At 56.0% G+C, this 14,219-nt stretch overlaps 7 protein-coding genes across 7 annotated transcripts; 3 read left to right on the top strand and 4 right to left on the bottom strand.

Moving 5' to 3' along the window:
* Positions 1-283: 283 nt before the first annotated feature.
* On the bottom strand, positions 284-1,597 carry PHSY_000584 (salicylate hydroxylase; the record flags this gene model as incomplete). The annotated part of the gene is made up of 1 exon (XM_012331220.1): positions 284-1,597. One exon carries the CDS (start codon positions 1,595-1,597, stop codon positions 284-286), a length of 1,314 nt encoding a protein of 437 aa, XP_012186610.1.
* A 765-nt stretch (positions 1,598-2,362) lies between these two features.
* On the top strand, positions 2,363-5,623 carry PHSY_000583 (glycoside hydrolase; the record flags this gene model as incomplete). The annotated part of the gene is made up of 1 exon (XM_012331219.1): positions 2,363-5,623. The coding sequence occupies one exon, from the start codon at positions 2,363-2,365 to the stop codon at positions 5,621-5,623; it is 3,261 nt and encodes a 1,086-aa protein (XP_012186609.1).
* A 1,050-nt stretch (positions 5,624-6,673) lies between these two features.
* PHSY_000582 (ubiquitin) lies at positions 6,674-7,975 on the bottom strand (the record flags this gene model as incomplete). Its single annotated transcript, XM_012331218.1, has 1 exon — positions 6,674-7,975. The coding sequence occupies one exon, from the start codon at positions 7,973-7,975 to the stop codon at positions 6,674-6,676; it is 1,302 nt and encodes a 433-aa protein (XP_012186608.1).
* A 1,291-nt stretch (positions 7,976-9,266) lies between these two features.
* PHSY_000581 (hypothetical protein) lies at positions 9,267-9,965 on the bottom strand (the record flags this gene model as incomplete). Its single annotated transcript, XM_012331217.1, has 1 exon — positions 9,267-9,965. The coding sequence occupies one exon, from the start codon at positions 9,963-9,965 to the stop codon at positions 9,267-9,269; it is 699 nt and encodes a 232-aa protein (XP_012186607.1).
* Positions 9,966-11,620: 1,655 nt separating this feature from the next.
* Positions 11,621-11,899, top strand: PHSY_000580 (subunit of the oligosaccharyltransferase complex; the record flags this gene model as incomplete). Its single annotated transcript, XM_012331216.1, has 1 exon — positions 11,621-11,899. The coding sequence occupies one exon, from the start codon at positions 11,621-11,623 to the stop codon at positions 11,897-11,899; it is 279 nt and encodes a 92-aa protein (XP_012186606.1).
* Positions 11,900-12,545: 646 nt separating this feature from the next.
* PHSY_000579 (hypothetical protein) lies at positions 12,546-13,226 on the top strand (the record flags this gene model as incomplete). Its single annotated transcript, XM_012331215.1, has 1 exon — positions 12,546-13,226. One exon carries the CDS (start codon positions 12,546-12,548, stop codon positions 13,224-13,226), a length of 681 nt encoding a protein of 226 aa, XP_012186605.1.
* A 214-nt stretch (positions 13,227-13,440) lies between these two features.
* On the bottom strand, positions 13,441-14,127 carry PHSY_000578 (predicted RNA binding protein; the record flags this gene model as incomplete). Its single annotated transcript, XM_012331214.1, has 1 exon — positions 13,441-14,127. The coding sequence occupies one exon, from the start codon at positions 14,125-14,127 to the stop codon at positions 13,441-13,443; it is 687 nt and encodes a 228-aa protein (XP_012186604.1).
* Between the last annotated feature and the right edge of the window lie 92 nt (positions 14,128-14,219).

The following is a 14,219-nucleotide window of genomic DNA, read 5'->3' as shown; positions in this document are numbered from 1 at the left end:
CTCCTTTTCTTTGCTTCCTTTCGTCAATGCGCACCTAGACCGTCTAAGTCGAGAATCACCTTCCGTTCAGGCCGACACACCCGTCTCTCGCCGCGTAAAAACACGGCGTGTCGAAGCCGTTCCAACGACCATCTCACGTTGTGTAAATACAGAACCTCAACCACGGGCTCACATCCGCTAGAAAATTGGTCACTCGTTTCGAACAGCATCGCAGGCTTTCCGTGGCATTTGTGACATGACGACGATCTACATTGGCTGCAACAGTCTCGCTGATCGGAAACCTCTAGAGGTTCTCCCGGATCCACTGGTTCATCTGCTCTTTCTCGGCGTCGAGGTCGTAATCCCAGATGTGGTCGAATCTCTCCACCAGGTGCTGACCCAGCTTTTGCGGATCGTCGGCGGCTACACCGCGGAACTCGTACGTGTCGCCGGCCTCGAGACTGGTCTCGACCACCTTGTTCGCTCTTGGCACTCGAATCTTGTCGTACACCTCGAGCGCCTTTGTCAAATTGGCATTGTTCACCTTTGGGTGAGCCAAAAGATTGGAGAGGAAGAGAGCGTCCTCGATCGCCTGTCCTGCCATGGCTCCCTGATGCGGTACTCCACCATGTGCGGCATCGCCTGTCACAATGACACGGTTGTTGATGTACGACGTCAACGAGGGAACCACTTGATGGAGAGCCCACTTGCTAGGCTTGTCGATGCACTCGAGCATCCTAACCACCTCCGGGCTGTAGGTGTCAAAGTCCTTGAGGAAGTCTTGCTTGGAAGTCTCTTGAATCCACGGCTCTCCTTTCGGGAACGGAGTTCGCTCCGGCCACCGACTTCGATCGGTTTTGAACGCGACCAGGTTGACCGTCTTGCCACCGTGAATGGGGAAGATGAGGACGTGCGAATCCTTGGCCAGCAGCATTTGAGCCGTGTCGGCGTAGAAGTCACCCTTTTCTTTGCCGACTGCTTCCACGAAACGTTCGCGTGGGATGAGACCGCGGTAGGCCCAAGTACCGCTCCAGACGAGCGAGTCGGATCCGGCGACTGCGGAAGGACCGGCGGTGCTTGGATCGAGCGCGCCTCGCACACGACTGTGGATGCCATCGCATCCGATCACCAGATCCGCCTCGTGAGTCGTTCCATCCTCAAACGTCAACTTGACTTTTCCGTCTGCACTCGACGGCTGTTCCAAGCTCTTCAACCTCTTGCCAAAGCTGCAGATATCGCTGGGAATCTTCTTGATGAACGAATCCAGCAGTTCAGCGCGATGGATGCTGGCAGCACCGTACTTCTTGCAGAGTGTCTCGGAGAGGAGCGTCTGTTCAGGCGACTCGGCTAGTCGCCACTGGAAGAACAGGTTGCGCGACGGAAAGTCGGCAAACTCGAGGAAGTTTTCGAACAGGCCCAGTCGCTTCAAAGCCTCGATAGCGGCAGTGTTGATGGAAATGCCCGCGCCGATCTCTGCAAACTTGGAAGCACCTTCGAAGATGCGTACGGGGACGCCTCGATCGTGCAGGCCGATGGCGAGAGTAAGGCCACCGATGCCACCGCCCACGATGGCGACCGATAAGTCCTTGGTGGGATGAGCTTCGGTGCTGGACGTCATTGTCTGTCGAGGCCGAGGGCTGAGCGGGTTGAGGGTGAGAATAGGAGGCGATAAACGGGAGAGCAAGAGATTATTTAGTGACGAGGAGATGTACAGCAAAGAGGTGGGAGCGGTAAGCTGAACGACAAGGTGACGATCTTATAAGGTTTAATCCTGCAAGGACGCTCGAGACTTGTCTGACCAGCAAATGTGGGGCAGAGCCCTCGACACCACCAAACCGACTCGTTGATTGAGGGACGATATCAGTTTTGGCGTTGCCGTGACGCTGTATGAAATGTGGGGAAATGGATTGAATGTTACACAAAGTGCATCTTCGTAATCACACACTGATGATGTGCGCGGACATGATCCGAATTCGGATTCGGCGAGTTTATTTTGGCTTTGTTTGCAGGAAATCACGGCTTGGATTTGCATCGTTCTCCACACTTAGCCTGGCTTGACTCGCCTAGTGCGCTTGGGCGAGTGTTGGGTGCAGGGTCCATGTCCGACTTGTCAAGCTCAAGCGTGTGGCTCCCTCTCTCCACCATATTCAATCGAGCTCGAGCTCATACTTTTGGCCAAGCTGGTCACTTATGAGCGTTGGCTAGCATGTTCTCCAATCCAACCATTGCTGCGCTTCAGACACCATGATTTAAACTCAGCCCGACCCAAGTTTGTCGTGCGTTCAGGTCTGCCATCATCATCATCAGCATTCCTTTTCCTATCTATCGCGGCATCTACAGCCCTCGGACTTGATCCGCGCACACGGTGCGTCATCCCTGCATCATGACCGATCGTCTTTTCGTCACCTCCTTTTGGGTCGTACACGCCCTCGTTGCTATCGCTTCTGTCGTCAGAGGCCAGCAGCGGCAGCAACAGCAGCGATGGCAGTTGCCCATCGACCCCGATTCTGAGCGTGATTTTCTTGACAGGCGCGTTGCAAGCAGCCAAGCTAGGGTCTGGTCCTTCTCGACGTATGAGCAGCATCGGCGTCCCTTTCCCTTGCAATCCAATCAGAACACGACCACAGAGTCCATCTTCGGCAACGACGACTCGACTCCCATCAATGATCCCGCGTCCGCCCCTTTCGTTGCCAACGCTGCCCCGTCCGGCTTGAAGTGGTCGCTGTCCAATACCAACGGCTCAATCCAGGTCGGCGCTCTCTTCCCGTCGCTGGCTCATCTCGATCTGCTCCGTGCTGGCATCATTCAGGACACAGCCATCGGCTTCAATGAAGGTCTCAATCGCTGGGTGGCCGAGGAGCCAATCTGGTTCTACACTGCCGATCTCCAGCCCGTCATAGCACAGATCGAAGCCTCTCACAACCTCACCGAGTCCCCGCACGAGTACTGGCTCTACTTCGAAGGCCTTGATACCATCGCACAGGTCTTCGTCGGCGGCAAGCCGGTCGGCGAGACCCACAATCAGTTCAAATGGCATGCATTCCGCGTCCCTTTGGACCGTGTGGAGCGTTTCAGCAGAGACACCAACATCACTCTTGTCTTTCAGAACGTCGACGATTACGCCTCTCAGCAAGCTGCACAGCATGATCCAGGTTATCCGAACCAGGTCGAAAGCCCTACTCAACCTCGCACCTCCGATTACGAGTACCCCGGCCGAATCTTTCTGCGCAAGCAGCAGGCAGATCTCGGCTGGGATTGGGGCCCAGCGTTGGTTCCCAGAGGACCCGAAAGACGCGCTTACTTGATCTCGCTGCCCATCTCTGGTCCCGAATCTGGCACTGGAGTAGCTCGCACCCAAGCCGATGAGGATGCGTCGCACGCACAAGATAAGCCGTCAGTCCTGGTCATCGCGGCTGCTTTCGACGTTTATCGCAAAGGTCAGACCAACAATCTGCCTCCTCCCGACCCTGACGCCAACTGGATCGTCAACGTCACTCTCACTCTTCTGTCAGGTGCCGACGTCAAGTCGCCCTCGCTGCGTCTCTCGATCCCTGAATTGGGCCTTTATACTTTCGATGCGTTGCTCTCCTCCTCAACAGTGTCGGCTGGACTCAATGCGCCTGTTCATGTCGCATTCGAGATTCCAAGCGGTGGAAAATATGGTCCAGAGCTGTGGTGGCCCAGAGGCTACGGCGACCAGAAGCTCTACGACGTTGTGGTTCAGAGTGATGACCTGCTGATCCAGGTGCAAAAGCGTGTCGGATTCCGCACCGCCTTCTTCGATCTCTCGACCATTTCGCAGGAAGAAGTCGAACAAGGAGTGCAGCCAGGATCCAACTTCCGGCTCTTTGTCAACGGTCGAGAAATTTATGTTATGGGCACCAACGTGATCCCCTTCGACACGCTCAGTCCCCGCATCAATCCAGACTACCTCCGATGGGTGCTCGAGTCGGCCGCCAGCTCCCACGTGAACTTGATCCGCATCTGGGGCGGAGGCTCTTACCCCTCACAGGCGCTGCTCGATTTGTGCGACGAGATGGGCATGATGGTTTGGATGGACGCCATCTTTGCTGCTTCGCTCTATCCTTACTACCAAGATTTCCTCACCGAGGTGAGCAGCGAGATCGCTCAGGTGATGGTCGACGTCGTCACACATCCCAGCATCGTCGCTGTCGTGGGTAACAATGAGGGCGAACTCTACTTCTTGGGCGCTTATGGCAAAAGACCGCAGGATCCTGAGTGGTTCAACGGCTACGAGCTCTTGTTCAACCACGTCATTCGAGATCGCGTCAAGGAGTTCAGCAGAGGTCTGTCGTACTTTCCCTCCTCCACCACGACGGGCTACCTCCAGTTGGATCCGTACATTGGCAGATACGCCAACTACACGCGCGGTGTCGAGCTGCACGGTACAGGCGAGCATTATGGCTACGATGCGCAGAAGGCCTTTGACATCAATACCTATCCCCGCAGTCGATTCATGGTCGAGTTTGGAATGTTTTCACTGCCGTCGATCTACACGTTGGATCGCGTGCTGGCTCCACTGGGCATCAACGACAAGGTTTACTCGATCAACTCTTCGGTTCTACGTGCGCACCTCAAGCATCCGCCCGCCGGTAACTTGACGTATCCCTTTGCGGCAGACGTTGGCCAGCGCGAACTGCTGTCGGCCATCAGCACCTACTTCCCCGTACCCTCGACTAGCTTGGCTCCTCGCCAGGAGTTGCATCAGTATACTCTATCCAGTCAGCTCTACCAGGCGGTCTATGTGTCGAACCAGATCTCGGTGTATCGCCGACAGGCTGGAAGACGCGAGCGCAACCGCGGTGTGGTCGTGTGGCAACTCAACGATATTTGGGAGGGGACGAGCTGGAGTAGCATCGAATACACGGGACGCTGGAAGGTTGCCAACTATGTATATTCGGAGGTGCAAGCTCCAGTAGCGGCGCTGGCCGTGTACAATGTGACTGGCGATACGTTGGAGGTGGATGTTGCATACAGCGGTGCCTTTGAGTCGGTCGAGCAGCAGCAGCTGCAGTTGGAAAAGGAAGTGGTCACTGTCAGTATGGAGTGGTTCGACTTTACAGGCAAGCGCTTGCATGATAGCGAACAGGTTGACGTCGCCTACAACGTCACGTCCCCCGGATCCAAGACGGTCTCTACGATTCGCGATCCGACGCGATCGAAGTGTACGGGTCGCGATGGATGCTACCTGCGCCTCACGTGCAGCGGCTCCGTGTCGGAAACCAACGTGTATTGGACGCCTCTTCGAAACTTGACTTCCACCCTGCGCCATTTGCACGACAAGCACATGCTTCCCCAACTCCAGCTTACGTTGCCCAGAGACGGAGGATGGAACGTCCAGATTCGCAACACGGGCAACGCGACTGCGCCCTTTGTGGTTGTAGAGCAAGGTTCGGAATACGTCGGATACTTTGCCGAATGTAGCAGCAGCGACGGTGGTGGTGTTTGTCAACCCCGCAATGCGTTCTGGCTGAACCCTGGCGAGTCGAAAGTCTTGACGTTTATCCGACCCACCATCACCTCAGAGCAGGACGGCAACGAGGAGGAGGACGACGACGATGAGCAAGGAAGAGAAGAATGGTTCGAGACGCTCAGCGCTTGGTCGCTGTTTGACAATCTTTGATCGAGGTGCCGATGAAGGCGATTCGCGCTGATGAGGAGGATCAGCGGGCAAGAACTCTTTGTGGCAATCACAACAGACAATGTCTTCAGGTGCGCAAGGACACTTCTTTTTTTTGGACAATGATGAAGGACAATCTCAGAACAGACAAATTGTAATGCGTTTCTCAAGTGCTTTGCTGGGTCGGTGTGAGGATCGATGCAGAGTGTTGAGCTGTGAGACCGCGTTCAGCTCGTTGATTTGGCTTCGAAGACGGTTTTGGCGGAAGAGGACGACCTCTCCTGCGCACGTTGCACCAGCGACAATGTCAGAGGCATCAGAGCAACGTGCTTTTTCTGTTGCATCGCTGCTGCATTGCTGGGTTGGCGCAAGAACGACATCTGTAGGAGGCCACCTGGACGGTTCAAGACAAGCTGTGTGTGTGTTGTGCGACCTTGAAATCTGTCTCTTTGCCTGGCTGAAGGCGATCAGAGCCGCTCTTTCCGCACGGCCGCACGGGGGACCGATGTTAATGAGACAATGATGGCAACGCTTCACTCGCATGATCTTCTGGGTATTGCGCAAGAAGCAGGTTTTGCAGCATAAGACAAAAGGTGGTGTGATATGAGACCTAGACCTAGCCTGTTGCTCTGGCCTAAAGGACATAGTTGGCTGAAGAAGAAGACGATTTCACCTGCGCACTTTGCTCCAGAATCGATCTCGAGCAAAACGAGGGCAATATGTGTTGATGTTGCATTGCTGTCGCACTCAAAATTGGTGCGAGAAGGCTCCGGAGAAGAAGGAGGATGCACATCAGTGGTACGACCCTGAGCCGTGAGCCCGGATCTAGCCGTCAATGCGCTTCCACGGCCAACCTTGCAAACCACGCTCGCAACGAGCGTTGTCAAGTGTTCATTGCGTTTCGCTTCCTTTTGCGTCTCAAAATCACCCCAGCATCGTACTTCCCTCACGTTTTCGATCACTTTCAACCCCATCACACACACACACAGCATCACATGTTCACTCATCGTTCTTTACAACACGGAAACCCAACTTGTTCCCCCTGCGCCTGCTCTAATCCTCGAAATCCTGCGGGTTCTCAAAGTAATACTGGACCGCCATCTCGACGTTCTTGCCGCACATGAAGTAGCTCTCGATCGCCTTTGCCTCGGGGATGCCCATGGCGACAATCTGCTCGACGCTGGTGCGATCCGCGTCGTCGAGCTCTGCCAACGTCGGCAGCTCCATCTCCTCTCCAGCGCCGGCAGCAGCTCCACCGGCGAGCAGCGAGAGCACGCCCTGCGGATCGTTGTTCATGGCTTCGGCGAGCTGCGGGTTGGACTGGGCGATGGCCTGCACCAGAGGTTGGAGCGCCGCCGGGTTCTGCTGAACGAGCTGTTGCAACTGCGCTAGCATGGCCGGGTTTCCGAGGTCGATGACTTGTTCGCCGCTACCGTCGTCTTCGCCTAGCAAGCTGGCTGCTCCACCTGCACCTGCTCCAGCACCAGCCGCACCGCCGCGTGCACCACCGCCAATGGTTCCACCACTGCGCCCTGCCTGCTGCGCAGCGGCCGCAGCCTCGAACAGGTTGCCCGACCTTCCTGCGGGACTCGGCGTCGCTGGTGTAGCTGGAACCCTGGCAGCAGCACCGGCACCAGCAGCGGGTGCAGCAGGAGTAGCAGGTGCTGCCGCTCCGCCAGCGGCGGCTGGGGTTTGCTGACCTTCACTGGAAGCGGCTTGTGGAGGAGGATTCGTAAGATGTTCAGGGATGCCCGTCATGAGGTACTCTACGGCGCGGTCTGGGTTGTTGAAAGCGGCTCGCATAGCTCGTTGCACCTGATCGCGCTCGAAGCCCATTTCCATCATGCTCTGCATGGCGGATTCGAGCACACCTCCGGTCAAGAAGCTGCCCGAGGTACCTGATGGCTGCTGAGATTCGGTGGTAGAGGATGCTGTGGCGGATTCGGTCGTGGTTGGTGCAGTGGCGGTGCTGGATGGATCCGCGGTGGATGCGGCAGGCGCCTCGGACTTGGTCGCGTCCGCAGCAGCAGCGGGAGGTGCAGCAGCTTCGGCAGGCTTGTCAGCAACAGTGACGGCGGCTGAGCTGGACGCAGCAGGTGTAGCAGGTGCAGCAGCAGCCGGCTTGGGCGCCTTTGGCTTGGACACCATCACCACGAGGAAATCCTTCTCTTTGATATTGCAGTCGGCTACGGTCTTGTCATCGGTCAGGATCTTGCCCGAAAAGATGATCTTTTGAAGCTCGGGTGCGTGGCCTTGCTCCTTTTGGATCTTGGACTTGATGGTTCCGATGGTGTCGGTGAGCTCGGCGTCGAGGTGGAAGTTGCCACCGGCTAGGGACTTGATGAGGATCTTCATGGTGAATGGTATCAGCGGATCGGCAGGCTGTGGTGAGGGTGGTGTTTTCGACGTTGCTTCTGATTGTTGGTGTGTGATCTGCCTCCTCGATGGTGATGATATTGCGTCGGAAGCGACGATATAGACTATGGTGGCGAAATGCAAGAATGATGCTTCTCGACAATGCTTTGAACCGACTCAGCTGAAACAAGCAGACAGTGTGTCAATAATGTCTTCTGAAGCGGCTTCCAGAGCAGCAGAGTGGAGGTTGGGCCGTGAGAAAAAAGATACGCGTCAACCAACTTGGCTCCTGGCTCGCTCAATTTCAAATCCGACGCATGCATGAGTCCAATTCAAAACAATGCTAAAGCCAGCATAATTTGAATTTGGAGCCACTCAGATTTCAAATGTGACTTGGCAGAGAAAGCAATGGCCGAGTCTCAGCTTCGGCCTCACTGTGTGACACGCACCCAACCCGATCACGTCGCTACCATGACTGTCACTTCCGAATCAGACCAATACATCGCTTTGTTCCCGACGCTCTCATTTTCGGATCAGACAAGGCTGGCTCTCAAAGGTCTCGAATCGTCCGGTGCATGGGATAGCAACCGCGCGTAAATCGATTGTTTTCAAGCAGTCACGGACGCTGATCAAGTACTGAGGGTGTGTGAGTCAACAGTGTTCGAAGAAAAGGCGCAAGGGCAAGCACACGAGCTGCCGAAACGATCGGGAGCAGGACATGGAGTGGAAGAGAAAACAGAAGGCATAGGGATAGAGACATACGAACATAGAGGGGGTCGTTTTGCTGGAAAAAGCCCGCGGCGCAGACGTCCAGGAAGCAGTGGATCGGTCAGCAGTGCATGAACGCATCGCCAACCGAATCGACAGGCTCGAGAGACGGTGCCGCTTGACTTTGCAGCAAGGGAGAAGAACGAGAGCCAAGGAGAGGAAAGGCAAAGCTAAGCTAAAGATACAGTTTGAGGGGGAAAGGAGACTACCATGATCGAATGGGAAGCGGCTTGAGAAAGACGGAGCATAGGAACGCAAGCAGAGGAGCAGGGGGGGCGTGGGAGACAAATGACACTGGCGCTGCCGAGCGATCATCTCCCGTCCGCATCTCCCACATCAGGAAGAAGGGAGGGCAGCGAGATGCACCCTTTCGAAGATGATGGTACATCGTGCATCGGTCGACATCCGAACGGTCCGATCGCGGATCCAGCCGACGGACGGAAGAAGACGACGTGGACCAATTTGACTTCGCGGTGCATACTCTTGTTGAGTATCTAGATCGGAGACGGAGCAGCGACGTCCTTCAAGCGAGCTTGAGGAAGTAGGCGCTTCGCGCACCTTCCTCCTTGGAGTGCTGCAAACGAACAAGCTTGTTGGCGCCGATCGTAACCGGGCTGAGCGTGTAGCTTCCTGGGAAGTCCTGCGAATCGCCGGCAGGCTGACCGAGGAAGTTGATGTAGTACATGAACTTGTCCGCCTCAGCAGCGGGCTGCTTGGTCAGGCTCCAGAACTGCAGCAGCTGACCCGAGTCGTCCGAAGGCTCGCACTTGGCAGCGATCAGACGACCGTCCTTGTGGGCGAGCTTGTCAGCCGAGACGCAACGCTTGCCGACCAGGTGGGCGGGTTGCAGACGACCGTACGTCACCTCGGCAGCCTTGTTGGCTTCGGGCTGGTATCCCATGAACGAACTCGTGCAAGGAGTGAAAGCGAAGTTCTCGAAACGCGACGGCTGTCCGGCCTTCTGAACATCGAGCTGCTGGTAACCGTCCTCGTTTCGAATGCCTTCAAAGGCGGCGGTCACTTCGCGACCGGTGTTGGAAAACATCCTGAGCTGACCAATGTAGATGGGGTTTTCGTCACATTGAAGGACGGGCACCTCACGCTCCTCGAATGCGACGGGTTGGGCGAGATCGTAGTTGTCCAAAACTCGGGGGAGCACCGAAGCAGAGGCACTGCCGATGGCCACGAGAGCCGTGATGGTGGTAGCTGTGCTGAAACGCATTTTAGAACAGAGCTTTGTCGGAGAGGATGTATTTGCGAGAGGAAAGAAGAGAGCTTGAACAACGAAGCAATCCTATATAGACGGATCGAAGCGTGTATAGGGAGGCGCGGATGAGGTCAACGCAGACTGTAGCTTTATGAAGACTGCACAATGGGCAAGATGCGGGTTGTCGAGAAAAGCTTGAGACCGGAAGTAGCGCGTGCGTGTAGGATGTGTGTGTGGATTGTTCCGTGATGAGCTTAGAGTGCAAATTCGAAGGAACGACAAGGTACTTATGCGAACGGATAAGAGGTTGTTGCAGGGCACAGTTTGGTGGGGAAACGCAAGCCAGAGAAGAGAGTGTTCTTAGTTGGAGTTAAAAGAGAGTGTAAGAGGCGTAAGCCGTTCGAGTGTTGGTGGGACAGGTGAAGGGGAAAAGGGGGACTGGAGATGAGAGGACGAGATGATGGAGAGAAAGAGAGAGAGAGAGATAGTCAAGTATGGAAGGGTTCAAAAGAAGAGATCAAGAGACCGCTTATGCAAAGAGTATATGTATAGATGCGCGAAGTGCTAGCGACGGGCAGAGTGAGGTTGAAGCGGTAAGGCCTGGAGGCGAGACTGACTGTTCAAGACTGACAGGCGGCAGCGTCGGCGGTACATGGCGTCGTTGTCGCCTTCGTCAATCCTCAGAAACAAACACACGCACAGACGTTCGATCAAGCCGAGGGGAGTGTGGAGCAGACAGAGCGGACACGGTGCATTGCGAGCAAACTGCGCGGAGAGCAAGGGCAAGCGGCTGGAAAGCTTCAAGGCTCGGAGGGAAGCTGCAGTCCGGATCGTCATTGCATTGCAGATCTGCACATGGCTGCAACACGCACACTTGGACGGACGCGAGTGTGTGCCGAGGCGGACGACGCCTGTCAGAGCGGCAAGTCAGGCTCCGACCAACTTTCTCCAGCCGGCTTCTCGACGCTGCAGCGTGAACAGCGAAGCCGAAAGGCTAGGCTATACCTATGAGGTGCATTCTTTCAGACGCAGACCAGTACCATTCGCCAGCGAAGCGGTCCACCTAAGCCAGCATTGCCTGCACGTTTCGAGATAGCAGCGGATGCTGTCAATTAAGAGGAATGGCTTTCGCAGATGCCATGGGCAGGGCGATTCACAAAATGGAGTTGCGTGGCGTGGAAGTGCATGACTTAGGGCGTGTCCAATGCACGCTAGCCGAGGCGAGGGCATGCAACTTGCCTGCTTTGGAAGCATCTTCTTCCGTTTCGGAAGGTCGCATCTCGAGATGCTCGCAGACCAAGCGCTTGCCTTCCACTCGATGTCAGGAATTGCTTGTCATCATCCTCACTTGGCTATGCTGCAAGCAAGGTTCAATGCAACGACAAGAGGCTCTAGAAGAGCTGTCGGCGACTCCGACGCTGTGGAGGCTGCATCACAGACATGCACGTCGGCGGCAGCGGCGATCAAGATTCGAGTCTAAGCTAAATCCTCGTGGTCTCTAGACAGAGGCTCGACTTGCTAGCATTCCACCGTTCAGGTGCTCGGGAATGCTGCGCTGCAAATCACTGCTGGCATCTCAGGTGGAAAAAAGGCGGAAAAGCTTTGGAATTCCAACGCTGGCTTCAGGGTCCAATGTGGCGACACAGTGATTCCAAGCGCGTTCGCGTTCGATGTTGGACGTCCGACTCGGCGTGAGCATGCATCCAACTCCGAGTGACACCCCGAGCGCTGCCGTGATGCCGCTCGCTCTGTCTCTCTCTTCTCACGTCTCTCAAGCATCGTGTCCATCGCCCCGCATCGTCGATCCTTCGCCAATACGGCATCGGAAACGAATCAAGAACTGTTACATCGTGGAAGAGCTAGTGCGATGTGCCAGTGCAGGATCTAACATTTTTGTTCCCGTGGTCGGCAGAAAAGAAGAAGTGGTTGCTGAATTGCGGGCAACATGACGTAGCCTCGGAAGACGCCGACATTTGTTGCTTCTCCGCACGGCCATTCGCAATTCTTGGCTCGATCTTCTTACGTCCTCGTAGCGGCTCGCACCTCGTGGCTCGAGTCGAAAGGCATGAGAGGATATCTGTTCTGATCCATCGGCGGCCGTGATACAGTAGATTCGAGAACGAAACAATTAGAAGCGTCGAAGAGAACAGGCTCGAGGTGCTAAGCAACGAGATAGCCTCCACACGTTTGGTGGCATGACCCTGATACGTTTGATCGTCACCTAGCAGGAACGAAAATGCAAAATTGCACAGCCTTGTAGAAGGTCGTAGCAGGCGGAATGGCCGAAAGAGAGTCGGCCCGCTTCCCGAATGAGAGACGAAGCACATGTTCGTGACGCCGTGTCGACAGTGTCTCTGAACAAAGATGATTCGTGCGTGCCGCCGGTGCAAAGGCACCGTGACCTCATTCGAGACGTAGGCAATGGTCCAACGTCCGTGCGCTCCACTTTGCTTCTAACCCGCTCGTCTCGTCTCGATAGAATACAATAAGAACGTCAACACCTTCTGCCTCTCCACCATTTTCCACTGTCATACGCAAACAGCAACGCCTTTCCCGACATCCATCGAACAACTCGACGACACGCCTTACTCGAAAATGGAGAACTCGAAGCGCGACGAAGCGGTGGACGCCATCTCCTCGCCCTCCAATCCAGCTCACTGGTACGCCTATGCCTCATCGGCCTTCCTCATCTCGCTCTCCCTGCCTCTGCTCCTGTTTCCACGCCTCTTGCTGCTGCTCTCGACGCCACGCGGCGCCGTCGGTCAACCCACCAACGCGTCCACCAATCAGGACGCCATCTCGGCCATCGGCCCCGAACTCACCCCGCTCGAACGCTACGGCTCGCACACCAACGCCATCTCGATGCTAGCCATGTCCGCTCTCATCCTCGTCCTCTCCGGCGCCATCCCCGTCACCACCGCTCCCATGCCGGACTCGAGCTCCGCGGGCAAATCACCCTTCCGAATCCCCACCGTCGTCATCACAGCCGTGTACTTTGCCGTCAACGCTTTCACCGCTTGGAGCGCCGCAGGCGCGTCCCAGTCCAAGGGAAAGACCATCGACCCCGCAGAGCTCGGCATCGGAACGTTTGGTAAAGTCGTGGGGCTGGCTCATGCTGCATTCGCATTTTGGGGTTTGGGCGTGTGGATGTTTGGAAATGATCTGACGAGGAACAGGAAGAAGGCGGGTGACCAGTCGGCGAAGGATAAGAGCGTCAGTGGGTTCCCCTTCAAGAACCAGTACGCGACCGAGGAGAAGAGGAAGAAGTCGACTTGAGCGCCCGTAGCAAGCTCGACTTTGGATTGCCAGTCATTCTGCGTCATTCGCAGCTTTGTCCATGATCGTTTCCACGCAATGCTAGTTGATCAAGACACGTTTTCGTTTGACTGTCTGTGGCTGCGTTAGAAATACACGGAGACGTCAGGTTGAAGCTACGAGATCGCAACATCACGTCTCTGCGCCCGGAACGTCGTCATGAACCGCCCCTCTCCTAAGCCTTGACCTTCTTCTCCCCGTTCGTCGTCGCCCCTCCCTCCGCCTTCCTCTTCTTCTCGCCGTCCCCATCCACACTCAACCCAAACCTCTCGGCCCTCCTCCTCGCCTTCTCCTTCTCCTCCTCCACCCTCTTCAACCTCTCCTGCTTCTCTTCCTCGCTCTCCTGAGCCTTCTTCACTTCTGTCCTCTCGCTCCGCTGCTTCCTCTCTTTCAAAGGTTTCGCACCGAGTGGCTGTGCAAGCTTCGCCACGCCAGCTGCGTCCTCTGCATCCAGCCCGAACTTGATCGCCCTCTCGAGTTTCTGCTCTGCTTCACCCAGAGGTTGACCGAACTTGGCTGCGCGAGCTTTGCGTTTCTCCAGTTCGACGATGAGCGCTTGACGACGGGTTTCTTCGCTTTCGCTTGCAGAGGTCGTGTTGTAGGAGTCCTCGGGTGCTGGTGTGGGTTCTGCTGCTTGCGTCGGTGCTGCTGCTGCTGCTGGCGCTGGTGCTGCTGCTGTCGGCGCCGGTGCTGCGACAGGTGCGCTCTCAGCCGCAGCTCCTCCATCCAACGATGCAGTGGCACCCGGATTCTCCAACAACCTCTGAATCAAATCCGGCTTGTTCCCCGATACAGCCAGTCCAGCCGAAGTCAGCAACGACTTCAGCTCTGCCACTTTCAACGATTGGAGTTTCGACTCCATCTTTTCGTCTGTTCTTGTAAGGGCGATCGAATCGACGGGTATGTGGCTCGACCAAGCTGGCAATAGCTGCGAGGAAAGAGAATGCGGTGCGT

The sequence above is a fragment of the Pseudozyma hubeiensis genome, assembly GCF_000403515.1.
Source record: "Pseudozyma hubeiensis SY62 DNA, scaffold: PHS8, whole genome shotgun sequence".
Lineage (NCBI taxonomy): Eukaryota > Fungi > Basidiomycota > Ustilaginomycetes > Ustilaginales > Ustilaginaceae > Pseudozyma > Pseudozyma hubeiensis.
Note: the sequence above shows the minus strand (reverse complement) of the source record. Positions and strands in the feature narration are given on the sequence as shown.